Below are 27,194 nucleotides of genomic sequence, written 5' to 3'. Positions count from 1 at the left end.
CGCACGCAGTCGCGCGCTGTTGATCACTATTCACCTTTTGCAGATGACCGTTGGCGCTGTTAGCCGTTACTCCGCTTGGCACACCGGACAGTCCGGTGCTACACCGGACAGTCCGGTGAATTATAGCGGAGTGGCTGCCCAAATTCCCGAAGCTAGCGAGTTGGAGGGAATCCACCCTGGTGCACCGGACACTATCCCGTGGTGCACCGAACACTGTCCGGTGCGTCAGACCAGGGCAGCCTTCGGTTGTCTTTTGCTCTTTTTATTTGAACCTTTTCTTGGACTTTTTATTGGTTTGTGTTGAACCTTTGGCACCTGTAGAACTTATAATCTAGAGCAAACTAGTTAGTCCAATTATTTGTGTTGGGCAATTCAACCACCAAAATCATTTAGGAAAAGGTGTAAGCCTATTTCCCTTTCAAATTCAAAATCAAGATAAGTGATAACCAGAAAGATCGAGATGGGTTTGTATTTGTCACCACATCACTGTATCAAGACTGCTTCCATTTGCACTTTTGGATGAACTTGAGCAGTGTAGTGGACGATCGAAACCAGTGTTTTTAGCTTCTAATTGCTTGTCTGCATAGGCTACACCCGGATGAAAACTCAGACAAAGACAATGCTTACAACCTCTCGCACTCACATGCTTTTCAATGAAATTTGGAATCCGCTGCAAAATCCGATAAATCTTGAAAATTTCAAATGGTATCTATTTCAGATATGTTTCTAGCATGATGAGTGATCACCATTTGGGGTAGTTCACCTTGTTCACTTGTGACTGGCACTTAGTTGACTTCCTGCTTACTATATGCTTAGTGTTGTCTTTGTGGTGAACATCTCTTTGAAATGCTTAAAACTGAATCAAAATATTTACACTTCACATATCTTGTGCTTATGTCCAGTTTGAGCATCTACTAGCACGTGCATTTATTGTTGCACACTTAGCACAACACCACTTAGAGCATTTTTACACTGTGGCTGGTATACTCCTGAAGCTCATGCATTTTCTCTATTTCATACTCTCTGTTGCATTTCTGTTTTTTCTCAGGGGAGGTTCTCTTGTCAAGGGGGAGTTTTTCTTTCTACCCTGTCTGTGCTTGATGAGTTCACTTGTCAACAAGGAGGAGAGATTTTGAGATTTTCCGTTTCCTCTATCTAGGGGGAGAATTTTGTCTTTCGAGCTTCCTCTCATTCAAGAGGGTGAGATATGTTATTTGGAGCTATTGCTAGTTGTGTTGAGTCGTTTGCCTCCTTCTGAAGGAACTAGCTTTGATTTTAGCTTTTGTGCTGATCTTATGCTCTGAATTGGTTTTTTATGCTCTGATAAAGCCTTTTGTGCTCTGATGAGATTTTGGCTTCTGGCTAGTGGTGTTGAACCCTGCTTTTGCCTCTTATTGAGGGCTAGCCTTTTCTTGCTTGGTCGTGTTGAGCCGTTGTCCATTTCTTTGGGGACAAAGTTTTGCTTACTCTAAATGACTCGTCTGGCTTTTATCTAGCTTATGGTCATTTGAGTAAGTTTTTCTTCTTCTTCCTCTTTCTGTTTACATATGCTCAAATGGTGGTGTTGACAATGCACTCATCAAGGGGGAGATTGCAAACACAAGGTTGACTTGTCCCTTGTGGTTCGGGTTGATGATGAGTGATTGTCAACGGGTAGCACTCTGGGGTAGTCAGTGGACTAAACAGAGTGTGAGATTATGCTTGTGCAACCATGTTGGTCGACTTGTGGTGTGCAGGTGTGGAGCACAGGAACGGTGGTCGATGGCTGAGGTGAAGGTCATGCGGGCTCGTGCTGATGGACCGGGAGCAGTGAAGGGCGAGTGCTGGGTCTTGACTGATGAATCAGAGTAGCCAGGTGACCAACCGTGGTGGCTGACACCTAGAACACACACTTGTGCGAGACGTGGTAGAGTGGATCGTGTTGCCGGCGTGGTCGAGGACTGGCGGGACACGCGTCTGATCGTGGAGGACGTGCACGAGGTGCGGTGCTCACGGCAAGTTTGGTGGTTTGGGCCTCAAAACCACCCAGTGCTACGGATGGCTGGTTTTACTGAGTTTGGGCCTCAAAACTCGGCGGTGGCGGTTCCGGAGGGAACCGGTGGCGGCATGTGGCGTGATTGTGGAGGGTGCGTCAAGGCGAAGCAACTCCGTGTGAAGGACTTGGTCGTCGGATCGAAAACCTAGGAGTTGGTCCATTTCGCCCCTGGTGGAGTGGATAGGCTCTATGTAAATAGGGGTAGTTTAGGAAGTGAGAATAACCCTCTATAAATAGAGGGGAGGGCTAGTTAGTTCAGGATCCCTTGGCTGCCATTTGTTTTGAGCACTCATTCTAGAGCTCCTAGTTTTCTCTCTAGGTAGACACCAGTTGAGCCGAGGGTTCCGCAGTGATTTTGTACTTCGACTGTGTTCTTGATTTTCAAGTTTAATCAGAGGAAGGGTCGCCGGTCCAGCCCACATGGCTCTTTGGCTTCAAATCTCAGTTTGTACCCTTGCTGGAATTTCTGAAGTTTTATAGTCTTGGTTTCTCCTTTTCCCCGATCTTGTGTTGTTGGTGAAAAACCTTTGATTCCTTTGATAGGATTTGGTTTGGAGATTGATTGGTGGTGAGTTGCACTCTTCGGACCACTGCATACATCTAGTTGTTGCAGATTTTGGTCGCGATTTGAGAAAAACTAAGTTTGAACTCGTTGTAGAAAACCCCAACAAAACTCCAATTTCTAGCTGTATTTTTAAATCTGCGGGTGATTCACAAGTCGGATTGAGCTTAAAATTTGGGGAGATCTTGGAAGCGTATTTTCTCAGGTGTGTGTAAAATTTCATCTCAATCGGAGTTCGTTTGGTTCAATTTTGAATTCAAGAGCAGATTTCGTACTGGTGAAAACAACAATTGTTGACGTACTGTATTGGACCGTTTTGGACTTTTTGGTGTCCGATTTGCGATCCGTTTGTTTTGCTGGTCTCATGTGAGTATTAGGAACATTTTGTAATCGTGAGATCACTCGTTCGCTGATGTGTTCGTGGTTTGAGCACTTGCTTCATCTCAATTGAAGTGAAGTGTTCATTTTCAGTGTTTGGAAGCAAAATCCGATTGACTCCCATTCACCCCTCTCTGGTCGCCTTACCGGTCCTACAAAACTCATGTCGGTTACATATTTTCTGAACACACTAGGTAGAATCCTTCTTATGAGTGGATTCATAAACATTTGCTCTATGTTTATATGCTCTAGTTCATTTTATTTAATACTTCATTATTTTCTTTATAATATAATTCTTGATGTTAATATGTTTAGAAACAACACTTGATTTGTTGTTCAGGAGTAACATACTAATGGTTCCTTATCACATTATAGTTTCACCGGTTTTGTTATGTCGTCCATCACTTTTAAATCAGGTACAAATTGTTTTTGCCACATAGCCTACCTTGTTATCTCATAATAAACAATAGACCTAGCATACATTATTGACAATGCAATGATAATTTATTTTAAGCTTTTCCATGATATTGCTCTTTCTGCGAGTGTGAATAGACATGGCCTTTCTATATTATTTACATATCACATAATCTGAATCTAAGTATCCTATAATCTCAAGGCTACTTGATTTGATGTATTTTAATATGAGACTTTTGTACGTTACAAATATCGCATAACTTTCTCAGTGGCTTTTAGTATTCCATCCCTGTATAGTTCAGCATCTAGGCACGGGCAGTCTGATATACACAAATTCAGCCCCTTTTTCAAAACTCGCATTTGAATATGTGACTTTTGCATCGCAAAATCTATTAGACCTCATGCACATGCATCAACTATATGATCTATGAGACACTAAAAACATGTCAAGGAAACATCCTCAAGACCTTTAGCTACAAGCCTTGACTTAAATTTTTTCTATAATGTTTCATTTTGTAGGCCCATTTGCAGTCTACTATTTTGGCTACTTTAGGAATTTTGACCTAGTTCCAAACCTGATTGATACTAATTGACTTCATTTTATCCTCCATGTTCTTGAGCCACCTAGATGAGTTAGTACTTTTCATGCCTTCCTCAAAAGAGGTTGGATCACCCTTGGTGTCAATATCCTCACTCATTAAACCTTTATAAACTTCATAAGCATCAAGAATCACTGATTTTTTTTTCTTTGGAGTCTTCTAAGATTTTCTTGAACAAGTTCATTGCTTTCTATATGGGGCTATTCTGGCTCCTCGTCTATAGGGGCAGTGACCTAGGGCACAATGATTAGAGACTTAGTGAAAGTCGCCTAGAGGGGGTGAATAGACAAAACCTAAAAATTATAAACTTTGAACATGAACTTCACCCGAGGTTAGAGTTAGAACGAATAATAATGAAATCGAAGTGCGAAAGATAGTTCTTCTTACCACGAGTTGCTCGATCAATGAGGATAACTTGGGAGCTAATTCAAAACGATAAGCAAGAGAACTTAAAGAGAGAGGTGAGAGGAAGAATCAAATCACAAAGTAAGATTAACACAAAGACACGGGCGATTTGTTTCCTGAGATTCAATTCCGAAGAACCTACTCCCTGTTGAGGAGGCCACATAGGTTGGGTCTCTTTCAACCCTTTTCCTCTCTCAAACGGTCACTCAGCCGATTGAGTGCTTTTCCTTAATCTCGAGGGTCACTTAGACCCGCAAGAATCATCACACAATTATGTGTCTTGTGCTAGCTTTACAAATCACTAAAAGTTTAGAAGGAGAGGAAGAAAGCACGATCAACAAAGCCAAGCAATAAGAGCAACAAGAAAAATACAAGATCACACTCTCTGGACTTTCCAAGGCACCAATCACTAGTCACAATTATGACACTTGGAGGAGCTTGGGAGATTTGAATGTGTCTTGTTGAAGTGATGTGCTTGTTCTTGTATTGAATATGAGTGAATGAGATGCTTGGATAGATTGAATTGAGGTGGTTGGGGTTGTATTTATAGCCATCAACCACTTTCTAGTCGTTGCACACTTTCTGCCACACGCGGACGGTCTGTGGTCCTGGTCCGAACGGTCCGCCCCTGCACATCAATGGTTGAAATCGCAACGGTCAGCAGTAATGGTTATATCAATGGTTATAAGTGCAATAAATATGTCATCGGATGTCACATAGAGCAGTCGCGGACGGTCTGGCCGTGCACCTCGGACGGCTCGGGAGGACACTAAAAATGAATTTTACTGAACCCGGCACCTTCGGGTTTTTCTGGTTTTCAACGGGCGAATGGTCCGTGCCTAGGGACCGGACGATCCGAGCTTGGTCCCGGACGATGCTCCTCTTTTTTCGGACAGTCCGTAGTAGAAATGTGGTTTTATAGAAAATGATTAAGGTTATTTCCCTTTCACTTAAGGACACTAATGTTTGTATCTAAAGGACCAACAATAGGTGCCATAGTAATGAGTGCTAGATGTGACTACAACATATACCGAGAAGAAAGGCATAAGAGTTAGTGCATAATCTCATCAAGGCCAATCTCATGGAGTACCATGTTCTTCCTAATCATATCATCCTCCAAAAATACAGCAAGCCTCATTTCCACAAGTTTTGTATGTCTGTCGGGACAATAAAAATGATATCTCTTTGATCTTTTATGATAGCCAAATAAAATGATAGTTCATTGTTTTAGAGTCTAACTTTATGATATTTGGGTCATATATCTTAGTTTGTGCTCGATAGCTCCGTACATACTTCGGTCTTTTTCATATGTCATATTAGTTTTGTTCCAAGTAAAGCATACTATATTTTACTATCTATTTCAAAAAAAAATTATATATGTAGTTTCACAATGTATTATGAAAGTGTATTTTTTTATAGTTAATCTAAAAACATAAACTTTATATCATGAATCTATATAGTTTTTTAAATCGTTGGTCAAGATATAGATGTTTGACCCAAGACAAACCTAGTACAACATGTAATAAAAAAGTAATAAATAGGGATTCACCAACGAACAACAATGATTGAGACTAGAATATTTATATATACATGGCTAGTTACTAGTTTGGGTAAAAATTACATCAACTTACCTATAGTTAGCTAGCTAATTGGGTAACGACTAGTTAAAAACTTGTCTTGAAAAACTAGACCACCACTTAACCCTTTTATTTGGATGCAATAGATTTAAACCTGGTCTAATTTTTAGCAAGTTAGCAATTAGCACTTGAATCTAAACACACCCTTAATATATGAAGCAAAATATAAGCCATTAAACTTAAGGAGTCTAATGATATATATCCACACTCAAGTACTCCTTCTGTCCTTATTTATAATTTGTTTAACTTTTTTATTTCGAGTTTGGCAGGCTCGTATTATTCATTTTTTCGAGAAAAATGAAAACCTCAAAGTGTTGATTATATTATATGTTAAATGATATAATAATAATATAATATAATATAATAATAGTAATAATAATAACAATTTGAAATAAGATGAGTTTGTCAAACTTTTGATAAAAAGTCAAACACATTATAAATTGAAACTGAGGGAGTAAAACCAGATACAATGTATCTAAATGAAATAATAAATCGTTCCGATTAACCGTTTTGCGCAAATGCCATTCCATCTGATGAATTTATCTTTTGTTAGAGCCCGGCCCGTCGGAAAGGAACATTGAACATTCATGAGTGGTAGTACAGTACTCAGAACTTGCATTGCTGAAGCGTCGCATTTGAAAAAACTAGTGGCTGGCGGATTCTGAACGAACAGTGCATGTGTTTGCATGCACAAATTAACGACGATGGGTTGCGTCGGATCAGACAGAGGACGACGAGCTAGAGGGAGATATTAATGTCGTCAGAGACTCAGAGGCAATCCAGAAAGATTTTACTGCTAATAATAACAAAGGCGCATGTCATATATATTACTGTTGCAAAACATTTAATTTGGTAGAAGATAAGTATTGATCTACTGAAGCAATCATACATTATATTCCATATCAAGTCGTCGTGCCAGCTAGCATCAAATCCACGAGATATGGAATTATGGAAAACAATAAACACAGACGCCGCGAATACTCCCAGCATTAACCACCAAAGATCGCATGCAAGCACAAGGGACAACAGCGTAGTTAATTAGCTCCGGTTGGCCGCTTCCGATCCGCAAGCCTTCAACGTACTGAAACCAGCGGCGGGCCGGGCGCTGGCAACGTCGCGCCCGTCCGTGTCCAAACCCATCTCCTCTTCTCCGATGATCCACTCTCCGTTGTCCGTTCTATAAGTAGCTGTGTAGCGCGTGCTCTCCACACCAACACCGTCGTCGTCGTCTGTCACCGGCCACAACGACACTGATAAACTGATGACACTGTGATCGGTATCGACACACACGTCCAAGGAAACACAGTATTATATTACTCTAGCGGCAGAGAGATGGGATCCCTGCAGCCCAACAATGCTGTCGCCGTGGCAGTGGCCGCCGCCGTAGTCCTGGCTGCGCTCGCCACCGGCGGGTCGTGCTGGACCGACGACCGCCTCAAGGCGGTGCCGCCGGGCCCCAACATCACGGCCGACTACGACGGCAAGTGGCTCGCCGCAAAGGCGACCTGGTACGGCAGTCCCGTCGGCGCCGGCCCCGACGACGACAACAACGGTACGTACGTACGTGAGATCCCGAATTTGACCACACAGCATCCGATAGCTCGCCGGCCAAAGCGACCGTACGCATGCAAGTGCCATGCATGCATGACCTCGATCTGTCCATCTGACGAGACGTCCTGTACGCGCGCGTTCTAATAAACTTCTCAGGCGGCACGTGCGGGTTCACGGGCGTGAACCTGCCGCCCTACAGCGGCATGGCTGCCTGCGGCAACTCCCCCATCTACAAGGACGGCAAGGGCTGCGGCTCCTGCTACGAGATCAGGTGCACGTCGCCGCAGGAGTGCTCCGACGAGCCGGTGGTGGTCTTCATCACCGACGCGAACGACTACCCCCTCGCTCGCTACCACTTCGATCTCAGCGGCACGGCGTTCGGCTCCATGGCCAAGCCCGGCCTCGCCGACGAGCTCCGCCACCGTGGCATCATCGACCTGGAGTTCAGGAGGTACGGTCGTCGAACGATCAAATAAAACTGCTTCATCAATCATCGCGCGCGCGCGTGTATATATATATGTTACATATGTATGCGCACCACAAGTTAAGTACATGACTGCGCCCTACTGCTTGCAGGGTGCGGTGCAAGTACGCGCCCGGCAAGAACATCGTGTTCCACGTGGAGCACGGGTCCGATCCGTCCCACCTGGCGCTGCTGGCCAAGTTCGTGGCGGGCGACGGCGACATCGTGCAGATGGACCTCAAGCAGGGGGCGTCGCTCAAGTGGGAGCCGATGAACCACTCCGTGGGCGCTATCTGGAGGATAGAGACGGCCCCGCACAAGCCGCTCAAGGGCCCCTTCTCCATCCGCCTCACCAGCGAGTCCGGCCAGGAGGTCGTCGCCGCCGACGTCATCCCGGAGGACTGGAAGCCCGATACCACCTACCAGTCCAACGTCCAGTTCTAGATCCACTCAGTTAACTGATCCGAGCATGCATACCATACCGTTAATTATTCATCGGGCTGAGGGGCTACTTTTTGCATTCTATCTAGTATATGTAATGAGAGAGCCCACCTTGTGTTTGGGTTTACAACTAACTAAAACTTGCCTATGCATACTCGGGTGCTGTGGAGGTCAAACAATGGCAAATCTAGCTGAGAATATTGTTGTCAGCAGGATCAGTTTTGCTATATGATATAATTTTTTAAAACTTTAATAATGTTATAAATTTTATCGGGTCGACTGACCTGGCAAACCCCCTAAATTCGCCTCTAAGACTGCCCGCAGCGGCTGCCGCGCGCCCGCCCCCTCCCCTTGCATGGCGGCTACAGGCACACGTGGCAGCCCGCAGCGCGGCCCCCTACGACGCTCTCCACGCTGTGGTCCTCTTCTCTCTCCCTCCAGCTGCAGCGCGCGTCCGACTCCCCCCTTCCACTGTACTCGTGGGCCCGCCTTCAATTAATAGTAGAAGAAAAATTGATAGTAGATGAAAAGTAGGTATAAAAATGATATTTTATAGTTGTAGTGGGGTATAGGGGGAGTATTTAGGGGGAACCGCCGCGGTAGATGAAAAAATAGGGGGTGAAATGTTGATGATGTGACGCAAAAAAGTGATATAGAAGGAAAATTTTAGAGGGAACCGCTGCGGATAGCCTAAGGTCAAAAACGTCCACGTTGACACTGCACTCGTCCAGGTCGTTCATGAGCAGCATGTGCATGCCCGATAGCAGGCGAGAATTCTCCCTGCAGGCAGCAGAGGATGTTCATGGGGTCTAGACGCTCCATGATATAGATGTCCAAATGGGTGGGCCGTGCCGGCCCGGCCCGAGCACGGCTAGGCCTGACACGGATTAGGATAGTGCCAGTCCGGCCCGGATTAGCTAGCGGGTCATGTCGTGCCGGCCCACAGGCCCTAAGCGAGGCACATGCACAGCCCGCTAGGTTAATAATCGTGCCGGGCCGGCTCACGGCTCGACGGGCCTAACGGGCCCATAACAATATATAATGTTTAAATGATAAAAATATCCTAAAAGTATACATTGTTGAGGGTTTAAACCATATTTATTAGCTCTAAACATTTATTTATGCCAACATAACCAACAAAAACACATGTTTCTTGTGTTTTATACTCTATATTCAAGTATAATATATATATTTATATGAAAAAAATAGAAAAAAAAATAAAATTGGGCCGTGCCGGGCCTAGCCCGTCGTGCCACGCCTTCGGCCCAGGCACGGCCCGGTGACCGGGCCAGGCCGGCACGGGCCCGGTTCACTACGTGTCGTGCCGGGTTCGTGCCGGATTTCGGGCCGCCCAGCAAGTCTGGTCCGTTTGGACATCTATACTCCATGACAAGGTCACAAAGCTTCGACAGGAGGTAGGTCCACGGGCAGAGTTCACCATCTGTTTTCACCTATTTTCCCGTTACCCCGCGAAACAAAAAAAGCGGAGCGGTTTTCGTCGGATTTCGCCAAAACTCGAACAATTTGAATTTTCAAATTTGAAACACCGGTTTTCGCTAATTTCTCTCTGGTCTGGTTTATTTTTATACCAAAATATATTTTTTGAATAAAAAATATATTTATGAACTCCTAAAAACATCTAGTTTTTAATACATTTTTTTACCAATATTATACAGGTTTTCTTAAAAAATTTAAAAATTTCAAACAAAATAAATTTGACACCAGGTTTCGATTCCAGTAAAGAAAAAATGGTTTTCGACGAAAACCACTCGAGATTTCCATCCGTGTCCACAGGGTGGTATATCGGTATCTGCGCTCGAAGCCAAAGCAATTGTCGTTGATGATGCGGACATGCGGTGGTGGTGACCGCACTAGCTAAGCAGTGGCGGAGGACGGAAAAAAAAATTAGGTATGGCTGGAACCTGGAAGCGGAAGGCACAACGGCTTTGCGGCTGAGCGAGTGAGCTGCTCGGGCCGAGCGGACGGCGGGCGGAGGCGCGGAGCTGCTCGCCGGCTCGAGTCGTCGGGCGGAGCGCCGGAGCCGCGGAGCGGCTCGGTCCGAGCCTGAGGGGACGGCGGGCGGAGGCTGGAGGCGCGGAGCTGCTCGCCTGCTCCGCTGCTCGGGCCGTCGGGCGCTCACCGGACGGGCAGACGGCGGGCAGAGGGTCGTAGTCGTGGAGTGGCTCGGGGCCTCGGGCCGAGCGGACGGCGGACAGAGGCGCGGAGGCGGCTTGCCTGCTGGGCGGTGCTGGCTGCTCGGGCCGTCGGCGCTCGGGCGGGACGGTGGAGGCTCGAGCGCTCGGCCGACTGAGCAGACGGGCGGACGGCGGCGACCGACTGAGTGATTAGGGTTTAGAGATGCTGGACCGGACCTGTTTTTTTTTGTATGGCTTAGACCATAATAGGCCATAATGAGCCCTCCGCCCCTGTAGCTAAGCTATACAGAGCACTATGGGTGTAGATTGAGTGCACTCATGATACCATTATGAAGATCGATTTATCATCATATTTATAGTTTAAGTCTAAACAACTACTACATCTGTTTTCGAATATTTGTTACCCGCTAATTCATTTTTAAACTAAACGGTGACAAATAAAAAAGAACGAAGTAAGTATAATACAAGTGCTACTTCACTGGAGCAGACTGAGGTATAGCCGAGGGAGAGCACATACCTCGCTCATTTATCTGTTGCAAATAACAAAGTCTAACAAAGTCTAAATTTTTATCATGCAGTCTCTTGCTCAATCTAAATTAGATACTCATATTCTAGTATCTTAGTACTTATCCTTACAAGTGCCTCGTCCTATTTTGTTCTTGGTGAGCCCCCGATTTAGTCTAGCTTCACCGCTGGCCAGGCACCTACGCCGTCACTATTCACAATAACGAGGAATTTGGATCGTATTAGGTCCTATTTAGAATCACTGGAGCTAACAGTTAAGTAGCTAATAAATTATTAGCTAGGTTGAGACAACTAATAAAATAATTGTTAGTTATGAGGTAACTAATAATTAGCCGTAGTATTGGCTAAGGGTGTTTGAAACAAAACAACTAATTTTTATTACCTAACGATTCCAAACAAGACCTTAGAAGAGGCGGCTCTTCGTCACCTAGATCGAACAACTGCTGACAATAAAGAACATCATACTGAATGCGATATAGTAATAAAAACAATCTTCATTGTGTGCTTGCTTGCGGGATAGCTGAAACAGTCATGTCCCTCAACGTACACTTTTATTCGTCCTCCGTTCAAATCTGACGGATGGCACTAGGATATCCTAACCCCTACTCTAAACCAAACTTATCTAAGAGATTATCTCATCTCGTTCTATTCTATCATTATAACCAGATATACCCTTAAACTATAGTCACTGACACGCTTACCACAAATTATGGCAAAAAGTTATTTTTCCGCTGTGATTATGATATTCCATTTTTAATCACATTTTTAGAATATCTTGAGATCCAAATGGAACCTCAAGTCAAACTTCTCTAATGTAATGTACATTTTTAGGAAAACACATTAACGTCTGCAATATCAAATTACTTTTTATTAATTTATTCATTCATTAATAACATGTCTTGATAATGAATTTATTTAGATCTGTAGATGTTAATGTAATTTTCCCTAAGGGCATGTACAGTGGAGAGACACAAACGGTTCTTCAAACACAAGAAACGACTAAGAAACTTTATTATACAATGACGTGTCTATAAATATAATCTATTAATAAATACAGAAGTAAATACACATATACAACATTAGATCGATAAAACAGACGATAAATTCATAGACGACTCTACGATTTTTTTTTGTAAATAGCACATTTAAACACCTTAAGAGCCTCTATATTAATCACAATTGTATATGCTCGGTAAAGTTGGAAAAGTCAAGTTGAGCTGAATCACATGCTTTATACCGCACAAAAAGTTCAGACCAATCACAATACTTTTTTTAGTGTTAACCTCTGCTTACAGCAAGAGTAAAATAATATTACTATGGGTCACCGGACAGGTGCTACAAGATTTATCTTCAGATTCTAATAGGCTGATTAGAAAGTCCCTGGATATCAAATCTGTAATCTGTGGTCATATTTATTTTATTTGGACACCATCAGTGGCAGGTTCCAAATCTTCACATTAGAAACACCGGTATCATGATGATACTTTGTTCTGGCAATGAATGGACCTGTAAATTTCGACAACTGTTGCTGTAAAAAAAACAGTCCAAGGAAGAAACAACTGGTGAGATAATAATCAGAATACCCCGCTATCATATTAAGGGACTGTTTGGTTCCTTTAGTCCAGAGACTAAAGTTTAGTCGAGGGACTAAATTTTAGACCCTACCTTATTTGTGTAGGAACTAAATACATTCAGAACGCATTAAATGACTCATAAGAAGACTAAAATGCCCTTTAACATTTAACATTGTCTCATCATTAGTGCAACTGAAATAAATGAGAGATAAAAGGTGGAATTAGGGCCGTTTGGTTTGAGGGGCTAAAGATTAGTCGCTTCATTTTAGTCCCGTTGAGTCCCTAAATAGTCAAACGATGAGACTAAAACAGAGACTAAACTGTTTTAGTCTCTAGTCTCTCAAGAGATGACTAAAAGAGACTAAATCATATTAATTCTACCTTTTGCCCCTTATTTCAGTTATACTAATGGCGAGACAATGTTAAAGCTTAGTAACTGGGAACTGGTAACTTGGCCACATTCCTCGTCCCGGGAACGTGGGAACAATCTCGTTCCAGTAGTGTTAAATCCTAGTTTTAGTAGCGTACCGCGTACCACGTTCTCGTTCCTCGATCCCATCAATCCGGGAACCTGGTTACTAAGTGTTAAAGTACATTTTAGTCTTCTTATGAGTCATTTAATGCATTCTGAATATATTTAGTCCCTGCAACCAAACAACCAAACAAGGTAGGACAAGGTAGGGTTGTAGGGACTAAACTTTAGTCCCTCGACTAAACTTTAGTCTCTGGACTAAAGGAACCAAATAGGCCCTTAATATGATTTAGTCTCTTTTAGTCAATTCTTGAGGGATTAGGCACTAAAACAGTTTAGTCCATATTTTAGTCCCACCATTTAGCTATTTAGGGACTAAAATGGAGGGACTAATATTTAGCCCCTCAAACCAAACGGCGCCTGAGGTACTTTTGATGTTTGCAGGGTGGTAGATAGCACAGTCAGGCATTTAACCATAAGACCGAGAGAAAAGCACGAGAGAGCTGTTACAAAAGCACGGTCTTGTCTTAATCAAACATAAATAAAATAAATAACATGGGTGCTATCCTGAACAACTAATCCCATCTTATCATTTTCTAAACGAACCATGATTCCAGGTCATAGTTAATTGCTGACTAGAAGGCCGTTTTCTGTTTCAACATTCATAAGTGGAAAATAATAGCTATCAGCATTGTTATGCAAGAACAAGATGGTACTTCTCATATTTAAAGAATTCTTAAGCACGTACAACACTGGAAAGTTTACTCCCGTTGTTTAAAAAAAAACTTGTTGTTTATGACAAGATTTGGTCAAACTTAAAAACTAAAACTTGTTTCGAAGACCATGCAGTCAAATAAGTGTTTTTCGAAACTACGTACCTCATTTCTTTACTACAAGGGTAGCGAGTCCAGTAATATCAGGATTCTTGAGCTGCTCAAGCTGCTTCTTCCCTCTCCTCAACAAGTACTCTATGTGTACAAAGTTCCTACGGTCAACACTCCTTGCGTTGTCACGGAACTCTGCAAAGACAACAGACTCGATCCTGCGGCGTTCTTCAGGGGCCTTAAGGCGTGCTGTCCGAAGGAATCCCCTGTACAGCGCCAAAACCTGCTTCTGAATACCAGACAGCTTTGGGCGGGAGGCCATATCATCCTTGTACAGCAATCATCAAAGCCTGATGCACATGTAACTACAAAATGAGCTATTTTCAGACAGTAGACATGTGTTTGTGATGGAGGACATACAATCGTAATTTTTAATGGATCAAGCATGAAGCAATGGTCTTACTCTCCTAGAAAACCAGCTTGGCTGCATCAAAAATAATTGCCACATGAAACAAATCATGGCAGCAGCAGATGTACCAAACAAATAGAGACGTAACGGCCTAATAGGCCATTGATTTTTTTTAAGAAAAGGAAAACTACCTACAGACCCACCGGGACTAATTTCGATCTTTGGGCGATGGAGAATAATGACTCACTCCAACTACGAATTGATTGGAAGAGGTCAGCACATAATGAATGAATCATAACTAACTAAATAAGAAGATGTTATGGTTGCTAGATCGGTGAGAGATTGGAGCTGCTGGTGGAGGCGGCCCGCCAATGAACAGTAAATGCGTAGAAAGGACTAGAGAGGGGGGATCGATAGGCAGGAACGCCGGCCGGGGGCCTCTGCCCAAGCAAGAGCAAGAAGAGGGTTTCTCCCTTCTAATTCTTGCCTACTTTATTTCTCATCCATTGATTACATAAATAGGCCGATTGGCCGCCCCTATCTAGCTAGAGATCCTTATCTACTAAAAACTCTCAACAAACTACTAACCGATAACCTTTCTAGATAATCTCAACTAATCTTCTTATCCTTTGACTTGCGCTCCTTGCCACAGCCCCCTGACAAGTCCTGGCCGCAGCCCCCTGGGCACTGACAGATCCTGACACTACACCCCTCCTGAACAAGCAGCTCGTCCTCAAGTTGCAGCATGACGGGTGCCCAAAGACCGACTCTACTTGACCCAAAATCAAACACCTAGAAGGCACTGTTTCGTGCTGCAGTACCCCCGCTACAGTACATGTAGGTACTGTACATGGGTTAGGGCTGCAAGCAAGGGGGTGGCGGCTGCATTGTTGCCGGCGGAGGCGAAGGGACTGTGCGCGGCGCAGGGCGTCGTGGCTGATCTAGAGAGAGAACTTGCGGCTAGGGCTAGCAAGCGTTGGGGAGGCTGGCCGTAGGGCTTTGCCCACGGCCGGCAAGAGAGAAGGGATTTCCTTCTTACCTTCAATTGATACAATCCCTCTCCTTATATAGGGAGGGTTAGTTGACCCCTGAGCACTAGATCTAATATTATCTCTAATTCTAATCTTATCCAAACTAGTCTATTTTTATCTAAACAACCTGAGGGGCGCACTACAGTGCCGCCGTTACTATAGCGAGCCCTCTTGGGCCCTGACACTACACCCCTCTTGAACAAGCAGGTCATCCTCGAGCTGCAACCTAACGATGACTCCTCTAGACACAAACCTAACACCTAAAAATAAGTCTTTTACATCTCGGCTTATTTTATTATTCCAGATCTGAATGTGACTGTGACTCTTTATTTTTGACCCCTTAAGATAAGGCGGGCACCCTCCGTGCATTGGACTTACACGTGTGCAGCCACTTGGATCCCAAGGACGCCATCTGGACAAAAGGGGAGCGCATGGATGGCCAACTGGAGTAGGTCGCAATAATGACCAGCGGAGGCACCCTCGTGGCGGCCGGTAGCGGAATGTGGTGGCGCTAAGCAGTGCGCCCTTGCCGATGATGAGAGGAGCGCCTTCTCTACCGCCGCTGCCGTAGAGTTGAAGTTCGTCGCCCGCGGGACACGCACCACGCTCGCACTTGGAGACAGCAGACCAACACGATTGTTGATGATCGTCTGACAAGGTGAGGTCACGCCCCTGTGTGCCGAGGTCAACCGCCACCAAGGTTGCCTCGTGCATTCGGCGGCGCACCCGCTGCAGCCGCTGGTGCACTAGGAGGCCACGCGCCGCATCCTGCAGCCGCACAGCCGGCAACGTCTGGTGTCGTGCGGTCAATGCTAGCTACCGCTCATGTTGCTCCGCTGCCTTGATTTGTAGCAACCCCTGCTCAACCACCAGGAGCGAGGCTTGCATCTTTGTGAGATTAGCCCTTATGTTGGCCCACAAGTCCACCATCAATGGAGATTGTGATGGCTGCATCGACGACAGTGCCAGTGACTGCCCATGTGGATGTCGACAGTGTTGGGGACGACGGCTTGACGAAACTGGCAGCAGAAGCCTTGCGGTGTAAATAGAAACCCAAGCTATCCGATACCAGATTGTTATGGTAGCTAGATCGGTGAGGAATTGGAGCTGCTGGTGGAGGCGACGCGTTAACAGTAACCCGCCAATTAACACTAGATGCGTAGAATGGACTGGAGAGGGAGATCGATGGGCAGGAACGCCGGCCGAGGGTCTCTGCCCACGGCCGAGCAAGAGGAGGGTTTCTCCCTTCTAATTCTTGCCTACTTTATTTCTCATCCATTGATTACATAAATAGGCCGGTTGGCCGTCCCTATCTAGCTAGAGATCCTTGTCTACTAAAAACTCTCAACAAACTACTAACTGATAACCTTACTAGATAATCTCAACTAATCTCCTAGATAATCTCAACTAATCTTCTTATCCTTTGACCTGCGCTCCTTGCTGCTGCTCCTTGCCGGAGCCCCCTTGGGCCCTGACAGGTCCTGGCCGCAGCCCTCTTGGGCCCTGACAGAAGAAATCTTCGGTTTTGATTTCACAACAATGAGAGGAGCCCTAAGAACAGAACGAATTCCTAGGATAATAAATCCAAGCAATATACGAATACTGGACAGAAAATCAGAAAAGGAATAAACCAATCCATAAAGGGATAAAGGAATCTTCAGATTTGATCACCACTCAACTGCACAAGAACACAAGAACGATACATGAATAGTGTTGAAGTTACAACAATGGACAGAATAGCGAACGGTCGAGGATCCAGTGGGTGGAGAGCAGAGGGATGCAAGCACAGTGTGCTGGCTACGCCAAATATTGGGGCTTGAGGACTAGGTTTGGACATCAGAGCAGACCTTGGGCTTGGTCACTGATGGCTAGCCTTCATAGTATCCTATAGCCCATGAAATTTTCAAGTATCAGAATTTCTAAATATTGCTGGACTAGATTTTTTATGCCATCACTCACTTTTCAACCAGCTGGATCTTTCTAAAAAAATAGTGGTCAGGGTGTAATTAGCTGAGACCCATACTTGTACTTCCCATGTAACATTTTAATACTTTGACATTACTGCACTTTCCTGAATGTGGGAAAATAGCATCCAATGATAACAGAGTATCAAAATTCACAATGCAAACAGATAAGATGTGGTGCAGTAATTTAAATATAGTTCCATATATATTTTGTGTGTAGTTTATTACAGCATCACAGGTCATGCAGGATAGGGCTACCATACTTTCTACTCACTGTTTTAAGTAATAACGTATGCATGTATAGGGCTTAACTAACTGCATATAATTGGCTAGTTTCAGAACCACAGTTTTTTTCACCAGGGCCTGCTTTCTGCCACCATTATCAGTTGTGCACATTATGAATTGATCACCATAAATCTGCATTTATATTATGTGATCAAAATACTTATATAGTCAATTTTTATGATACATGTTTTTTATGATGGTGCCAACTCTGCAAGTCATAGACAAGTCTGTATGCTTCATTATAATCCTTTAACCATGCGTCGAAGATAAGACACTGCTGGTTAATTCAAAAATATGGCACGCATATTAAGTGAGCGGAACTTTGATAAACATGAACCACAGATATGTTGCTTATTATCACAGTTTCATAGTAATAAACTATTATCGCATAGAGCCCTTTAATATCCATGTAAGCACAACAAGAACTATGGCTGATAAGGCAGGGGCCTCTTACGGGGATGTTTTCAACACAGTTTTTTTGACACTGTACAATAAGTTTAATACAAAAGAATTTGTGTATGTAGAAGATTTTGTTTTCCTAGGAAAAATAATACACCACGAACCTATGATGGCAATTTTAGTAGGACAGGATCAGAAATGGGCTAAAGTACAGCAAGGCATCACTTGGGAGAAAAAAAGACTACTCATGTTAAGCATGGTCACTATCAAAGTTTTTTCTTGACTCTGCTGCTACTACTAACACCAATTTGAGGACTTTAGCAACTGTCCCTTGCTTCCCAGCTCGATGTTCATCGGTTAGTATCTAATCACGATGGTTCTCAGATAAGCTGCAGCATGCCAACATCCTATGCCCTCTTTCCTACTTCTATGTGCAGAAATGGGCCAGAGATCAAGGCTTGTTGCAGGAAGCCTGGAACATAACTGCAACAAGGTGACGAACCCAGTGAAAGACGTGTATACACATGTACACCAAATAATATTTTATACAATATGAAAAAAATGAAGTTTGTAGGCACAAAACATGTATACTACACAGGGCCTATTTGGGTCCGTTTTCACTCTTCACTAAAAATTAGCAGCTAAAACTAGTACTAGCTAGTGGATCCAAATATAACTGCTAATTATTAGATGGTGCTGGTACCTATTAGTTCCACTAGCAGGTTTGAAGTTGCTAATAGGTGCTAATAGCAATTAACTGTCGAACCACCTTATTAGCTAGTGAATCCAAACACCCACTACTAAAATTAGCTAGCTAAAAAATAGCAGTTATTAGCTAGCTAATGTTTAATACTAATGGATCGAAACATACACTAAGTAATTGTATCAGATCAGATACGAATGCAAATAGCTTAAGCTAGTGTTTGGGCGCTCGGTTCCGCACAGCAGGAACGGAAGAGAAGGGGTGGGGTACCTGTTGGGTGCTGGTCGCCGGTGAAGGGCCCGAAGATGAAAACCTGAGCGCCTGGCGACTGGCGTAAGGCGGTGGCGGCGTTCGCCCACTCGTCGACACTAGAGAGAGAGGACACGGGAGAACCACGCGGGTCCGACCAATGCCTCTTCCTGGTCTCACTCACAAATGCAGTTTTCGGCCCATGTAAGCTAGAGTTCGGTCCAATCAACCGGTTTCGGCCTAGCCGGAGTTAAGCCCACAAAAGTGATATTTCTCTCTGTTTTACCGAAAAGTTATTAATATTGTCTTTTTATTGCTAGAACATCTGTTGATATAATTCCCGAACATTTTTTTTTGTGCGCACATTCCAACCGCCGTAAAACTTGTACTCTTATTTTTATTTATCGCATTTTAAGTTAAAAATAAATTAGCCGACGATAAATATTGAAGAACAAAGGTATTATTAGCAGCTAAAAAAAGCGACCCTTTTCACGTCTTCGTCGAGCCTCAGCCTGGTTCCTCAATCCTTTACCTCTGCTTGCATGTCGCAATGATCCATGCAGGTATTACCCCTGCATGTATATCGCAATGATCCATACAGGTATAGCGCTACGGCGCAGAGGAGGCCAGAAGCCAGATTGATTGCGCACGCACGTCCAAACCGGCGACGGGGGTGAGGGCTGGATGTCGAGGCTAAACCGCGGCGCAGGCGTTCCTTGAACCGACTTGGGGAGCGAGTGGAGTTCAGGTTCTCCAACCTTCGTGCCGGCCAGGTGACACTGAAGACTTTTGTTTGTTTGTTTCTCTCATTATTATACGTTGCGACTTGCGAGCTCGGTGATTTGTGCGAGGTCGAGCGGTCATTGGTTCCATCGTTAGGGTATGCATTAGGAATTTTAGGTAGGGGCAAGAATTGCAACTCAAGATTGAGCCGTTTGAATTCTGGGTTTGGAAAAAAATTGCCGTTGATGATTCAGTACTGCCATGTGATACGGCGATTTGTCCTCGTGTGATGGACCAGACAATCGATTCATAATCCATAGAATGATAGAATTGGATACATACATTGTTTGGCAGGTTGAAGTGTACATATGCACTCTTTGTAGTAGAAAAAGAGTTTCCTCCTTGGTGTTTAATGATAATTTTTTGCTACCTGGAGATAATTGTGCTTGTAGATGGCTCCACCTCTTCATGGTTTGTTGAGGAGTGTGCTTACATGTTATTCCTGATTATAATGAGCATGCAGCTTTAAGTAGTAACTGTGGCCCAGATTGATTGCAACTATATATGATTGTATAAGGGTCTGGCATTTATTGTTCGGCACTTGTACTCATTTTGCTCATAATAGGCATGGTGACATGCATCATAAAACATATTGAGGAAACAATACATGTGCTATTTCATTTGTTCCATGATGGTGAAATATAAACACCAATTATGCTTGTGAATTCAGTGGTAATGTTGTGTGATGTCCTGAAGTACTCGAGTTTATTAATGTGATTTTGACTGACATTTATTCAATAGTTACTAGTGAGATAAGTCTGTTAATGTTATCTTCTATTTTATTGTTTCTAAACATGTGCCAGGCTGTTAATTTCTATAATCTTAGTGGACACATGCAAAACAATTGCCAGGTCAGTAAAGTGGCCGCTCTAATATGAATTTGCCAATGGCCTGACTCGATCCTAGAATCAATTTGGTTTTCTCAAGATGTAGTGTCGAAATAATATGAGGATTGTCAATGTAGGATTGTTGTTTCCATGGTATAGTTTTGTTACTATACATATATTTTATTTATTACTTGTTTATAAGATTTTTTGCCTATGTACTATATTGTAGTGTTACATGCAAAACATCTCATGTTATAGGGATCAACCAAAGGTGTTATCCTCGGGGAACTTTTTCTCAACCTTACTAACTATCTGAGTTTAGAAGACGCAACTGCAATCTCATTGCCATTGAAGAAATGCAATTCTGGAACAGTTTTACATGTTTGTTTCAACAGAGGTGTTGTTTTCCATCTATAGAATTTCCAAAAGTTTGGTGTTTCATATGATTCATTCACTTGTTTTACCATTCTTTTAGTCTATGCATTTAAAAAAAATAAAAGGCAGGAGCTATGCCATTCAATTAAGTTTAGAAAATAGAGTGTTTTATGTACACATGGCACACATTGGGTCAAACACACCGATCCCAACACTTATTAAGCATGGTTTGTGTTACTTCAAATGTCTAATTTATTTAGTATGTGTAGTTATGCTTCAAATTATAGTATTACCAAATAAGTAGACCTAATCAAACGTCGGTTCAGGTCGAATCAAGGTCGGGTAGTGGGTCGTTTGACACGGCCCGTACCCGACTCGTGCCTAGTGTCGGGTCGAGTTGGCCCATGCTTCCCTGTTAGATGTATAAGGTCAGGTTTTTTTTTTGCTTTAGATCAGGTTTTTCGGGTTAGGTCAGGTTTTGGAATAAACTTCATGGCCTGTGTCGAGACTGTGGATTGTTGCGAGCCAAAAACTATTTCTCGTACCCACCTGTTGCATTGGTCGGGTCGAGTCGTGTTTTTTCGAGCAAATCGAGTCGGGCATCCTATGATCAGGTCTATGAATAAGTCAAAGTAATTTGATGTTCTCTTGACCTGCATGAATTGTGCTACTTTAGTTTTCTCTAAAATAGTTTCCTATTCATGTGACTTGGCATCAAAATTAGTTGGATTGGATGTTATATACTCATTGGCGGCGATTTGGTTAGGCCCAATGATTTCAAGTCGTCCGACTAGTCGTGATTAGTCGGACTAGTCGGTTTTAGTGGAGCGACCAGGGTATCTGATCCGATTAGGTCGACTAATCGTCCAGTCGTCGACCAAGTGTGATTAGTCGTCAAGTTAATGTGTGGACGATTAGTTAGGTTTAGTTGGCTAGCGGTTGGCCTGTTTTTGCTTTAGGCTGGACATCTACAATTAAGGCCCATTTAGTGTAACAAGCATGGTAGAATTCACAACCTAATGAGAGAGAAGCTAGGTGGTGATCTTGTTAGGCCAGGTGTGACTCGATTTGCTACCTCATTTCTGACATTGGCGAGCATGCTTAGGCATAGGAATGGTCTAAAGAGTATATTTGTTAGTGATGAGTGGCACCTAACTAAGTTTCCCAACACTGAAGAAGGGAGGTAAATCACAAGAATTGTGCTTTCTATGCCATTTTGGGAAAACGTGGAAAACTGTCTAAGGGCTTCACAACCACTCCTCGTTGCTCTAAGGATTGTTGATGGAGATGAGACACCAGCAACCCAAGAAATCATGGCAACATTGGATGTTGCAAAAGCCACCATAAAGGAGTCATTGAAAGATAAGCCAAGATTACAAGCAGATGTACTATCATGCTTTGAAAAAGATGGGAAAATCAAATGGAGCAAAAACTGTATGGATCAGCCCTATACTTGAATCCAAGCAAGTTGTAATATCCCAAAAAAATGTTGCCAAAGGTTGATCTTCGGTGCGTGGATGTGGGAAAAGGGTTGTGGGCCGTTGGATGCTAAGTCGGAGTCATCTGTGGCGTCGCTTCTTTTCTCCCGCAAAGAAAACCCTAGTGGTGGCCTTTTCCCCCTTTTCCCCCTACTTGGCCACCACCCCTTCCCCCCCTCCCACACTTGGCCGCCCCTCCCTCCTTTCCCCTTGGGCTGGCCATCCTCTCCTCCTATGGCAGCCCCTCTCCACGGCTTCCTCCTCCCTCTAGATCTCCCCCGCGCAGCAAGGATCGAGAAGAGGAGGAGCACGTTGAATTGAAGGGGAAGAGAGGATCAAGGAGATGTTCTTCCCCATCTCTTCTTGCAGAATTTCTTGGGGAAACCCTAGGTATGGATGAGATCCTTGTTCCTCCCTGTAATTATGTGCTTTTGGAGGTTGTGGATCATGGGAATTAAAGGATTAGAGGTTGGATTAGATGTGGGGTTAGGTTTTGATCTCGAATTTAGTTTTCTGCAGAATGGAAGATTCGACAGTTTCTGTTCATGCCAGTTTTCCATGGTCTTAGTGGCTTCAAAAAAATAAAAAGTCTATATATGAGTCGTAGATAATTTGTAGATCTTTCCGTGGCCGCGAAGAACACCTCAATCGGACATCAGCTCAGAGAGTTATTGCAGTTTGATTATAGCAATTTTTCAGTCTCTTAATTCTGTGCAGAATCTGTTCTCTTAAGATTTAGGCAATTTTATCAACAAAATTAAACCTTGGGTTTGTAAAAAAAGATATAGATAATTACATAAGCTTTCCAGATTGTTAAGGAGTGCATTCATATGAATTATTAAACTCCAGTTATGTTTGTTTTACTGTGGTTGTTTCTGTTGGCCTGACAGAAATGAGCGGGTCTGTTCACTGGTAGGTTTCATTAGGTAAATGGCCGAATTGGCTCTCCCAGCTATGGAGAATTTTGTAGAGGGATAAAAGTTCTTACTTCCAGAAGAATTTCATGATTTTTGGTTGAGTAGTTTGTGAGATATTGAATTTTGAAAGTTAACTATGCTGCTGTCTAAAACAGATTCAGTCAATTATCTTGTCAGATGTTTTAGAACTTATAGATGGCAGAATTTAATTATCCATCAAATACCGAAGTTGTAGAGTATTTTGTGTAGATACTCCTAGAGTATTTGTTTGATATCACCACTGTTATAATTTTAAAGATACAAAATTAACAAACAGTGTTGCTGTTGTATGGCATGTGGTTCAGAGTGGGAGGTTTTCCACCAGGTCTTGGTTTCAAGTGTAGGAGCGATTTGTTGATTGTTGGCAAATGTTTGTGAAATATTTGTACTAAGTTTTATGCCCGCTAGCAGGTGGCTACACTCCAGATCATGCCTAGTACATTTTTCTTCTTCGATGAAGGCAAGTGAATGTAGGGGTGATTGCTTCCGTTCTGACCTGTTATTTCTATCGCCTACACTCTAGTATTCAGAATTATTGGATTCTTTCATAATTGGACTCCATGGTGATGCTTTACTTGCTTGCATTATCCTGATGCTCAATCATATATTGATGATGATTATGATTCGAGTACGAATCATGAGATTAATTCACACCCCTGAAGGTAAATGAAGTATTATTTGAGGTTTGTATTGTATCTGAAGGTAATGAAGTATTATTTGAGATTCGTATTGCATGTGAAGGAAGTTAAGTATATTGATAAATGCAGCATGCCACATACATTGCATGATTCACTTGCATCTGAAGTTGGGTCGTGACCTATGGTCCGACCGTACCGGTACAACTTAGCATCGTATGTTGCCCGAGGAGGGGTACGATGCGGCTTCATACCCTTAGAGGTATGAAGGCAGAGGACATATGCATTGCATTCATATGCATTCATTGAAGTGATATTTGCATATGATGTGGTTTTATACCCTCAGAGGTATGAAGACAGAGTACCTACACTTTGCGTTCCTATGCATACATTGAAGTGATATTTGCAGGTATTGTTGACGCAGGGAAGTGTTATACAAACTATTGTGGTTGTTCAAGGAAATGAGATGGTATTGGTTATATTGAGACTACTGAGTTCTATATCTACAAGTATTTCTGATCTTAATTGTGATTCTTTTAAAATATTGATTAATTCAATTTGTGGTTTAAATATCTTGTCAAAACAAAACAATTCGCTTGCTGAGATGTTTCATCTCACTCTTGCATTACTCAATGCAGGTGCTTGTTGCTCATCAAGGGAAGTGGGAAGTAGCAGCACATCCACCTTCACTCTCATAATAACGCTGCTTAGGCGTAGTCATGATTTAATTAGAAACTTCTTGTCAAAGGATGTTGTTTCTAACTAGTTGTGCGCACTGGTTGATTTAGTTCATGCCGTTATGGTTGTCTTTCCATTGCTAGCAGATTATTAATGTCTATTATGTTTTCTTATCATGATATCTATTTATACTTTCTTGCTTCCCCGTTTATGCAATTTTCAAAGGGGATGCTGTCGAAATTTTATATATGAATGTTAGATGTGTAGTTTAGTAGCATTCTGGGGTGTTTGTGGATCCCGGGGTGTTACACAAGTTCTTTGATTTAAGGGATAAAGATAGGAGACAAGTTGCTAGACTTAGATCCATGTTCAATGATGTGATGTGGAAGATGATGATGAGCAAACAAAAAATAGCAAGCAAGCGGATGACTATGAGAGGTTTGAAGGTGAGTGCTTCTCAAAGCAAGGAGCAATAAGAGATAGAGAAAGAAAAATCCTAGTAAGATCTTCTTTTTGTATTTCAGTCACACTATATTTAGTTATTTGGTGTTTGCTAATGAACTAACAAAGCTACCTTTTTAGTTCTTTGGTGGGGAGCTTATGGTGGCCTAGCATATGAACTATAATGCTTAGCAAAGATGATTGTCAGCGATGAACTATAATGCCTATGTTGTTCAACATCTAGATGTGAACGAAATTGGAGTGACTTTGCCCAAGTAAGTATTATCTATGCTTGTGGAGTTGCAGCAATAAGATAAGCCCTATATAAGGTGTATTGTTTCTAATGGTTGCTGATTTCATGTATGTGCATGTGCAGGTCCATACAAAAAGAAACATATTAGAGCACCAAAGATTGAATAAGTTGGTGTATGTGAGCTACAACCAGAAAATAGAAAATCGGTTTGCAAAAATAAGAGAGCTCAGTTCCAAACGCAAGAAAAGCAACCCACTGGTGCTTGAAGAGTTTCAATGGGAAAATGAATGGGTTGATGAGGAATCTGATAGTGGTAATCTTTGGACTGCCGTTGATGAAGCATTGGGTGCAACATAGGGTCTCTGGGGCCAAAATGTACCTAGGGCTACTGTTGGTCTGGTTAGGGGGGGCCTCTTCTTCTTCTCAGCCTCATCCAAGGACCTATGTTTGAACTAGGAAGCGTCCAAGGAATGCTCAAGATGTTGGAGAAGAAGATGGTAGTTATCCTGATGATGAAGATGGTAGTGATCATCTAGCTGAACAACCAGTACAAACTCAAGGAGAAGTGGATGAGGAAGAAGAATCTGAGTCGGGTGGAGGGCTGCTAGTGATGCTGCTTTTCAATTGGATGAGGCTCTACTTCTTTAGGTCAATAGTAAGTCTGTAGTTCTATACTTGCCTACTTGGCATTTATATACTAGTAAGTCTGCAACTCTACATCATATGTTATGTAGTGAGTAGTGAGTGATGTTCAGTTCATGTTTTGAAATCTGAATTCTTAATTCTAAAATGTGATCTGAGTGCCTGACAATTCTAGTATTCATAATTTCTATGATGTTCTGAAATCTGAATGTTCAATGATGTTCTGAAATCTGAATTGTCCACTCTCCACTGTCCAGTTCTAGTATTCATATTTGTTTTGTTTGGTAATTTGGTTACCTTGATATTGCCTCCTATATGCTATATTGTTATATGCTATGCATATATATATTACATTATTACACATATATATAATTATATATATAGGTCATGCACCTATAAATATGCAGGAGGACCAGTAGGGACGACCAGGTCGACTAGGACCCGATTAGTCGACCTAATCGTCGACTAATCGTGATTAGTCGCCTGGTCGCCCAGGTGTCTCGACTAGCTAGTCGGGAGACTTGAAACCATTGGTTAGGCCATTACCTTCACTTTGTTTGCAGGAGTGTATTTTTTTAATTAATACTCCCTCCGTCTCAATATATAAGGCATAACCATCTCTGGTTCAAAGACCAAGGAATATATTTAATTCTCTCTATACTACTGCATCGAGGTACGTACGCTTAGAGAGAACACATCTTATATTATGGGACAAGAACAAAAAAGTGGTTACACCTTATAAGCTGGAACAGAGGGAGTAATTTACTACAACTTATGGTTTGCTACTCCTTGCATGCAACATTGTCATACTAATAGTGCACATGTTGTAGTGCATCTACGATATAGTTTGATTTGGCCAGTTATATCTTGCAAAGAGCTTACAAATCAACTTTGCAACTAGATTTTTTTTGTATTTCTAAAAATATCACAGATTGTGTGCTTCCTAAAACTATCGGATTCTGAGATGTTCACTCATCTTATTTTTTCCATTCAATAAACAAAAATATGAAATAATATGCAATTTGATGTTTCAAGTGGTTGTTGAACAGT

At 42.7% G+C, this 27,194-nt stretch overlaps 2 protein-coding genes and 1 long non-coding RNA gene across 6 annotated transcripts; 2 read left to right on the top strand and 1 right to left on the bottom strand.

Moving 5' to 3' along the window:
- Window positions 1–7,239: 7,239 nt before the first annotated feature.
- Window positions 7,240–8,637, top strand: LOC100285686 (beta-expansin 1a). The gene is made up of 3 exons (NM_001158577.1): window positions 7,240–7,582; window positions 7,738–8,032; window positions 8,158–8,637. The coding sequence occupies exons 1-3, from the start codon at window positions 7,363–7,365 to the stop codon at window positions 8,486–8,488; spliced, it is 846 nt and encodes a 281-aa protein (NP_001152049.1). The 5' UTR covers window positions 7,240–7,362; the 3' UTR covers window positions 8,489–8,637.
- Window positions 8,638–12,364: 3,727 nt separating this feature from the next.
- LOC100280884 (complex 1 protein containing protein) lies at window positions 12,365–19,294 on the bottom strand. 4 transcript variants are annotated; one of them, XM_035966550.1, is made up of 3 exons: window positions 19,098–19,294; window positions 14,091–14,386; window positions 12,365–12,694 (listed from the first exon to the last, which is right to left on the bottom strand). In XM_035966550.1, the coding sequence occupies exon 2, from the start codon at window positions 14,356–14,358 to the stop codon at window positions 14,092–14,094; it is 267 nt and encodes an 88-aa protein (XP_035822443.1). In that variant the 5' UTR covers window positions 14,359–14,386; window positions 19,098–19,294; the 3' UTR covers window positions 12,365–12,694; window position 14,091. The 4 variants fall into 4 exon arrangements, with proteins under 4 accessions (XP_035822443.1, XP_035822441.1, XP_035822446.1 ...); XM_035966548.1 differs by having other exon boundaries at window positions 12,365–12,672; XM_035966553.1 differs by having other exon boundaries at window positions 12,365–12,672; window positions 14,091–14,401; window positions 19,098–19,251.
- Window positions 19,295–23,904: 4,610 nt separating this feature from the next.
- On the top strand, window positions 23,905–26,464 carry LOC103637621 (uncharacterized). The gene is made up of 3 exons (XR_558190.3): window positions 23,905–25,307; window positions 25,391–25,524; window positions 25,626–26,464. It is a non-coding gene; the product is annotated as an uncharacterized lncRNA (long non-coding RNA).
- The last annotated feature ends 730 nt before the right edge of the window (window positions 26,465–27,194 follow it).

Source organism: Zea mays, chromosome 1, assembly GCF_902167145.1.
Source record: "Zea mays cultivar B73 chromosome 1, Zm-B73-REFERENCE-NAM-5.0, whole genome shotgun sequence".
NCBI lineage: Eukaryota > Viridiplantae > Streptophyta > Magnoliopsida > Poales > Poaceae > Zea > Zea mays.
Note: the sequence above shows the minus strand (reverse complement) of the source record. Positions and strands in the feature narration are given on the sequence as shown.

Coding starts and splice junctions, on each gene's coding strand:
- LOC100285686 (NM_001158577.1), top strand. CDS start 7,363: ATGGGATCCCTGCAGCCCAACAATGCTGTCGCCGTGGCAGTGGCCGCC. Junction 7,583..7,737: donor CCCCGACGACGACAACAACG/GTACGTACGTAC, acceptor TAAACTTCTCAG/GCGGCACGTGCGGGTTCACG. Junction 8,033..8,157: donor ATCGACCTGGAGTTCAGGAG/GTACGGTCGTCG, acceptor TACTGCTTGCAG/GGTGCGGTGCAAGTACGCGC.
- LOC100280884 (XM_035966550.1), bottom strand. CDS start 14,358: ATGGCCTCCCGCCCAAAGCTGTCTGGTATTCAGAAGCAGGTTTTGGCG.